Source organism: Papilio xuthus, unplaced genomic scaffold, assembly GCF_000836235.2.
Source record: "Papilio xuthus unplaced genomic scaffold, Pxut_1.1 DF826159.1, whole genome shotgun sequence".
Lineage (NCBI taxonomy): Eukaryota > Metazoa > Arthropoda > Insecta > Lepidoptera > Papilionidae > Papilio > Papilio xuthus.
Window position 1 is genome coordinate 298718 of NW_013532490.1, and position 8211 is coordinate 306928.

The 8211-nt window shown below is 39.4% G+C and overlaps 1 protein-coding gene across 1 annotated transcript in view; it reads right to left on the reverse strand.

Annotated features, from left to right (window-relative positions):
• Nucleotides 1–8211, reverse strand: part of Vinc (vinculin) — a 19968-nt gene that overhangs the window by 4287 nt on the left and 7470 nt on the right. The window contains exons 2-20 of the mRNA XM_013319198.1: nt 7501–7608; nt 7049–7194; nt 6739–6844; nt 6555–6656; nt 6068–6200; nt 5514–5595; nt 4844–4961; nt 4308–4429; nt 3875–3941; nt 3375–3484; nt 3014–3116; nt 2743–2879; nt 2246–2376; nt 1782–1927; nt 1308–1373; nt 939–1050; nt 765–858; nt 290–479; nt 3–74 (exon numbers count right to left, since the gene is read on the reverse strand). Coding sequence (XP_013174652.1) covers nt 3–74; nt 290–479; nt 765–858; nt 939–1050; nt 1308–1373; nt 1782–1927; nt 2246–2376; nt 2743–2879; nt 3014–3116; nt 3375–3484; nt 3875–3941; nt 4308–4429; nt 4844–4961; nt 5514–5595; nt 6068–6200; nt 6555–6656; nt 6739–6844; nt 7049–7194; nt 7501–7608 — 2145 coding nt within the window. The remainder of the gene's footprint in view (nt 1–2; nt 75–289; nt 480–764; nt 859–938; nt 1051–1307; nt 1374–1781; nt 1928–2245; nt 2377–2742; nt 2880–3013; nt 3117–3374; nt 3485–3874; nt 3942–4307; nt 4430–4843; nt 4962–5513; nt 5596–6067; nt 6201–6554; nt 6657–6738; nt 6845–7048; nt 7195–7500; nt 7609–8211) is intronic.

Genomic DNA, 8211 nt, shown 5'->3' on the forward strand with positions numbered 1-8211 from the left:
GCCTCGGCGAGTGGTGGTGCGCGCACCGCGTGTCGTGACAGCGCGCCTTCCACCTCGCTCGCTGCACTCATTATCTACATACATACAAACAACTTAAGACGTTATTTATTGATTATTTTTTTAACGCTATTTTTTTCATTCTTTAGCCAGGTGTAAAGATAAAAGGTACAGACAAAAATTGACTCCTATTCATCTTAAAATAACTATTATTTAAGTACATAAATAAGAGAGTATGGTTAATATGTAATTGATGCTTTGATATTATTAACGTGTTTGCGTGTTTTTGTACCTCGTTGTTGGCGGTGCGCCAGCCGGGCACAGCGGCGCGCTCCCCCAGCGCGACCCGCTTGGCGAGGCGCACAGCGGGCGGGATGCTGGCCTGCAGCCGCTGTTGGGCCGCCGCCAGCGCGCGCCCGAACTCCCTGTCCTCCGTGTTCTCGCACTCCGCCCCGCCCACCAGCAGCACGCGATTTGCCAACCTGTATACATATATAATATATATATATATATTATATAATACTTCTTACTAATATTATAAATGCGAATGTTTGTTACAACGTATCTCCAGAATAGCTCAACGAATCTTGCTGAAATTTGGTATAGATTCTACATTTATGTTCTAACATAGTCTGACACAACACATAGGCTACTAAGTTTTATTTAACTCCGTGTGGACGAAGTCGCGGGCGACAACTAGTGGCCTATGTTTATTGAAATCTGTTTAATTATTAAGTAGTCAATTGTGAGAGAAATCGAGTGTTTACCTGGCGATGGCAGAAGTGTTATCGACCATCTTCTGCGCGTCGTTGTTGCGTATCGCATCCTCACAGAGGTATGTGTGTTTCTGCATTAGTTCGCCTGCAAATTAAATAAAAATCTAGATTTTCTAGTATTTCCTGGTTAAGAAGAATTGGAACAATGGGTATATCTAAACTTACCAGCAGTTCTCACGAAGTCCAAAGGATCGACGGCTTGGTCGCACAAATCTCTTACGCGCAGGACCGCGTCTGCGTATTGATTCTTCAAGTTGTTGAAGTGCTCTTCAGCCACCTTAAACAAATTAAACCTTAATAACTAACCCTTATAGATAACATTTAATTATCTTTATGTTATTTTGAAATAAAAGGAGTTGGCGCAACTTAGTTACAAGCTTTTATCTAAAAGTTATAGCTAGATGGCGTTTGTATCAAATTAAAACACGGTGGTGAATTACATTTTGCCGAGATATTGCTCGTCTAAACATAAAAACCGCATGATTACTAAGAAAAATGATATGATTACTTGTAATGTTAAATGTCAAGTCTCACCTTACTGTCAGGATAGTGTAGTCGAATTTTCCCAGCTGCGATAAGTTGCGGCGATAATTTTTCCACCTAAAAGAAAACAACTTTGTTATATCGCAAGGTGACCACCTAAATTCTTCGAAATAACGAAGTCTTTAATCGAGGAAGCAGGGGACGTACCGAAAGGTGAAATACCCTTTCCTATGCGCTCCCTCCTTCATTAAACCCATTTCTATTTTCCATCATTTTTTTATTAGAAATGGGCGGTATTGGAAAGGCAAATAGTGTAATTATTTATCAACACCTAATTAAGTTAAGCACTGGTCAATTTTTTTAGTTCCTTCCTAAAACGTGTCACCTACGTGTGTTCTTAAAACTTAACATATATGTTGTGGGCGGGGCTTGCATTCAGTCCGCCTACATACGCTCGGTGTAAAGTTACAATTGGAGTGATATATCGTTAAGGTGAGAGGGTGTCATGTTGCGTGTCAGTATGACCTCTCTCTTGTTGTGCAGCAGCTGGTCAGCGAGGCGCTTGTCATGTGCGGCGGCCGCCACCACGCCTGCTGCTGCGGCTGCGCGCGCACTGAACGCCTGCAGCGCGCTCGCTCGCTCCAGGAAGTTGGCCTCGCGACCTGCACTACCTGAGTACGTAACACACTAATATTATTCATATTATAAATGCAAATGTATGGATGGATGTTTCTTAATAAGTATCTTCAAAACGGCTTAACGGATTTCTATAAAATTTGGTATGGATACAGAACACAATCAGGAAGGATGATGATGATATGGAACTCAACAACACTAATTGTCGTACTTAAATGCGTTAAGTCATCGCTTTAAGGGTTATAGCCCTTGACGATTTACGATCGAGTGTCGCAATAAATTCTTAACTCAATTTGAATAGTCGATTAACACATATCCACAAATTTTGTGTAAGAAGTGACAGAGTCCGATACCTTCAGGAGCATTAACAGCATCAGCAAAGTGCCTGAGCGGTGCAGCCACGTCGATGAAGTCTTCCACCACGCGGTTGACTACAGCTCGCTCCATGCCGCGCTTCAGCTCGTGCAGCTTGTCCGATAGCTCCCTGGAAACACCACTCACAGATGTTCTTACTTCGGCAAACCCTTAGTGTACCATTACTCATGCTATACGCACACTTTTGTGAACTATTTATAAATTGGTCCTTCGAGCAGGACATTTTTAAAAGCTCGTTGGGAGCTATAGAATTGAAACAGCTTTTACATTATCTCTTTTCCTTCCCACCTTAAAGGAAAGTATGGGAAGGGAAGGTGGATTTGTCGGAAGACAGGACACGTAAAAATTATCCTCTTTCTATATGCTACCTCCTCTTTCGATTAAAGGTAGGTAACCGCAAAAGGTATCCGCAGTTGTCTAAGTCGCTTCGCTTCGGTATTTTGGCAAATTCAGGGACCTGTTGCTCCTAATATACCTGGTGATGGCCCTGGCCTCGTCCGAGTTTGCGAGCCCGCTGGCGCACAAGTCTGCAAGCTTGTCCGAGAGCCGCTGCACTTCGCCGCACAGCTGCAGCACTTCCGCCTTCTCCCGACCCTGCAGCCCCTCCGCGATCTGGTATACAGGTGTTCAACATTACTTATTATACAGGATGTTCATTGTTACTTATTACACAGAAGTTAAAAAATTTGTTTTTAATTTAATAAAGTCGGGCAGTGTATAAAGTTGGGACAGTAATAAATAGTAACCCTGTGCCCCTGTGCGACGACGCTGGCGATGGCGCGCTGCCCCTCCGCGCGTGTGTGCGCCTCCGCTCCCGGCTGCACCAGCCACTTGTGTGCGCTCTCCAGTCTATACATACACACACACACACACACATCATACAGTACATACAACATTTTATAAACCCAATACAAAATTATATATATATATTTAACTAATAATCACCGTCTCTTTGAAAATAACTCATAATAAAAAATGGTTTTTTTTCTTGTTTTATTACTAAAAATAGCTTTACACAATTCTTCTTTATATAAGCTGTATCAAAATGTGCTTTGATCGTCACCCAGTTCCATGTGAACGAGTTGGAACTCAGACATAGAAACATACCTGGACTGTATGGTCTTTCCCCCCTGCTTCTCCGCCACCCTCACCCCCTCGTTCACTATCCCTTCCACCTCGTTTAGTTGACCGCGCAGCTCCGACGCCAGGTTTAAAGCCTGAACAAAATATTAAACGATTTAACAAGAAATCCAATATTCAATCTTTACTGGTCACTGATGAACAAAAATAATTCAAAATTAGATGAAAATTTGAAAAGAACACGCTGTATATGATTTTTCACAAACCGAAAACATTTATGTACATCAAATATCAAAACACGTGTTGAAAACTGAGCAAACTGTTTGAGAATGCGAATTTGTTTAAAATAATCCCAAAGTAGAGCCACTTTGAAACTGACAGAAATAGAACTGTATCAATGAACTAGAAAAATGTTTATATACCCTCATTCATTCACTACTCGATGTTAAAACTACGGTAGCTGGATATATATGTTCCAATAATATCAAAGTAAGTAGTTTTTGGTGTGAGAATATAATATAGTTTACCTTGGTCTCCCTGCCGCGGCCGAACTGTCTCTCGTCACACAAGTGGTCCGCGTTGATACCTCCAGACCTACATACAAGACATATAAAGATTAATAGTGTATAAATATACATGTGTATTTAATATAACATTGATATTTTTGGAGAGTTAGTTTTAGTGCTCGGAAACCTAATATTAGTTCTTTTTCCATCTCCACCCTTTTTTTTAACTGAATTATGAGAAAAAAGAAAATTTTCCCTTTCCTAAAGGTAAGCACACAAAGAGATAGTATTTGTGTGCGTTTTCTTCTCCGTCAATAAAGACACCGCTCTGTTATGAATTAAACAGAAAAATGGAATATGTGAAGATGCTTCGCTATTTGGGCGAAATCAGGTGACCGTTTGCTCGTTGGTTAATGTGACTATGTCACGTGCACGTACAGATGTGCGCGTGTACCTGACGTTGCGACGCAGAGTGTCGCTGAGGTCTGTGGCGAGGTGGTCGGCGGCGCGCTGCGCTGACGTCAGCACGGACCTCAGTGCGCGCTCTCCCCCGCTGTTGCGGAGCGCTGACGAGTCCTGTCAGATAATTCATCGTGTTAAATAACTAATGGTACATTCGCAAAGAATTTAAAAAAAGCTAACAATATGGTCGCATACATCAGCCACATTCCCGTTTAAGTCCTATCAGAGTCCGCCCACCAATTCCAGATATTTCCCTGGACAAAGTTGGCCTTGGAAACAGACATACAAACCAAAAATCTAAAAATTAGTTTTTACCATCTCCTACACATATACATACATAAACACTGTCAATTTTATTATTAAATATTCATCATAGATGGCGCTACAAGCTACAACCTACAAAAAGATTACTTATTTAATTATTTTGATAATAAATAGTGTAATAACATCAAAGCTACAGTGTTAAGTTAATTTGAATATGTATCCAACAAAACGTATTCATACTGCAATGTATAAAGTTATACAAACGTTAAGAAACTCATGTGCGGTGCCCATCTTGGTATGTATCTGTGTCTGGAGCGCCTTCAGCAGCGCCACATTCTCCTTCTCCCCACCGTCCTCAATGTATGAAGTCAGCTGCAGCACTCTGATCACAACAAATTATATTAAATACAAGTTATAAATCTTTATTTCTATAATTACATATAGTTTTAAATCTATATAAAATAAAATATTAAAAAACGAATAATTAACTAAAATATGTTATTAAAAGGAGTCCCTTTAGACAAGGTCCCGAAGATACTGGCAGCGTTCCCCCTTTGGACAGCTAAACTAATTCTTTGACCGAGGTAGCTGCCAGCTCTTCGGTCCCCTGTGATGTCGATTAGTTTTTTTTGGAAATGTCCTTAAAAACTATACTAAAGTTATAAAACTGTACTATAAAATATCACTATGGCTTTAGAAATTAACTTTTTTTTTCAAAAGACAATTTAAGAGAAAAAAAATACATTAGGTGGAAAACAAGATATTAAACAAGACCTATAGTGTATCTAGTAAAAAAATCATTTAGAATTGTCTTTTTTTGCTAAGATTTAATTTTTTTTCTCGCGTTTTTTTTTAGTTTTATATGCATATTAACCATTAGTTTATCTTATACAGTTAATTATTTTAAGGTATATTAAGTATTAAATGGAAGTACCGGATAATTTCATGTATTTCATCAGCCATGCGCTGAGCGAGGTAATTCCTGTTCTCTGCCGCCTCCTCCATTCCCTTGCCACCTTTGAAACAATACATTTATTTTAAATAATTACTCTTATATTAAATCTTACATATTGTTTTAAATCTATTCATCATCAGCTCACTATACATCCCCACCGAGGGGCTCGGAGCCTACCCTAAGTTAAGGGTGATTAGGTCATAGTCAACCACGCTAGACAAGTGCGGGTTGACTTCACATATATCTTTGAATTACTTCTCAGATATGTGCAGCGTCACGATGTTTTCCTTCACCGTAAGAAATGGAAAAACACATTGGTACATGGCGGGATTCGAACCCAGGACCTGCAGATTACACGTCAAGTGCTTAACCCCTGATCCACCGACGCTCAAAGTTTATTATGTTAATATACTTTGATACTAATTTACTATTTATGAACACCAAAATATTTTCAAGCAGTTCTTTAGAAGCAATTGCAAATAAAAATGTACAAAATTATAAAGATTGTATGTACAGTTAGAGGTAGTACATACCTTCAGTAAGTATATGTATGTATATCTTCATGGCGCAGATGAGCACTGGCGCCAGCTGCTTGACACTCTCCAGACAGCGCGCCAGTGTCTCCGCGTGCGGCGGGTGTGTCAGCTCCGCCGCGCGGGATGCCACCTGACACCACACAATATCTCATTACCAACTTGCGAATTTCAAAAGTAGTCTTTGGAGAATTTAATAAAACTTAACAAAATTTAATTCCAGTCCAGCGATCGAATTCACCGATTAATTACAATTGAAAAAATATATAAAACCCACAATGGATTAAACTGTATATTCCAGTGTGGTTTTACATTTTACCAGATAAATATTAACGGAGAGTGCGATCACTGGACTGGAATAATGTAAATAGGACATTTCTCTAATTCTTCTAACAGTGTTGTATATTTTTTTTATTATTTTCTTTGCTTTTAATTATGTTAAAGTAGTGGTTTATGACGTGATTGTTGTTATATGTATAACACTAACCTCTCTGGCCGCTCTGGACAGTGCGGGCGAGATGTCACGTAGGAACTGAACTAGGTCTTCCATTGTATCTATCACCTCCGCAACTCCTAGATAATCGAGCACCTACAACATAAATTAAATCATTCATATTCAAATGAATTCTTTAATAAAATACTACGATTGTATTATAATTATTTGAACGTACCTTTTTGCACTCCTTAACAATTTTCCTGACTTCTGACTCATCGAAGCATAGCAGAAGACCTGATGTACCTTGCAGGATACCACGAGAGCCTTCGATCAATTTCTTCCTAAAGAGAATAAAAGAAAATATTTACTTTAAAATCTTTCAATCTTTAAAATATTTGATAAAAAATTACTACCAAAATTTACAATATTAGTAAACACCAAACTTTAAATATTTAGTTCTTTAAAAGTAGTTATATAAATTCAAGCAATTTTGGTCAATATCTCCATACATTTGTACTCCCAACAAAGTCTATATTGGTCAGTACCTCGCAGGTCCGGAGTATGGATCAGCGCGCAGCATGTCTGAGGCCTGCTGCAGCAAGGTCGCCGCGCCCTCCACACGTCGCAGCGCGCCCGGCATGTCCTGCCGGAGGATCGCGTCCTCTGACGACTCGATTGTCTCGTGACCCACCTGGTAACATCAATATCAATTTAAATCTTGAATCATCTATAGCTCAGTGATTAAGAGTACGTTCCAGATGGGGCTCTAGGTTTGAATTAATCCTTTCGTACATTAATTATTAATTTCTGATCTCTAATTCTCATCTACAACATAGAACATTATTAACTTCGATAAATAGCTATCAAATAATGTTAATACTTATATCTCAAGTAGGTAATCAAATTGAAAGATTCGTATTAAAATGTCGATTGTGTAAACCCACACCTACTTTAGTATCACTTTCGCCCACTGGGTCAATAACTTGTCTAACTATACCTTGACGAGATTGTTGACGGCGAGGGAGACGGCCTGCACGGGGCGCGCCAGGTCTGGCATAGCGTTGCCATCTTCTGCCTCCTCGTGAAGTATGACCAGCCGCGATACCTGCATACAAACATCATCATATAAGATTTACATACGGAAGGTCGGCATAGAACGTACTCTTCAATACCTCTTCATCTGAACTTACGTATATCCTTTTTCAAACAATCCATCTATACTTTTCCAAAATAATACAGTTATGTTAGCCTTTGACTGACCTTGAGATAGAAAGGAAGGTAAAGTACAGAATGTTGGTTACAATAATTAGAAGCAAAATCTATAGAGAATATTCAAGATGTTCGATTCCACTTTAACGAATATAGTTCCTATATGTTTGTGTTAAATATAATGCCAAGTGCAACGACCCGTAACTCACTAGCTCAAAACACGTCATCCAGTATTAATAACTATATGTACTAGAACCCTGACAACGTCTTGACATTATGACCTTAGATATTATTCTGGGTAGTAACTTTCGTGTTCGTGTTACAGTTTGCGTATATTGTTAAGATTATTTAAAGTAACTAGGGTTGCCACCTCAAATTATACGTCTCCACTAACGGGCTTGAAGCCTACCCTGAGTCAGGAGTGACTAGGCTATAGTCAACCACGCTGGTCCAGTGCGGGTTAACTTCACACATATCTTTGAATTTCTTCACAGATATG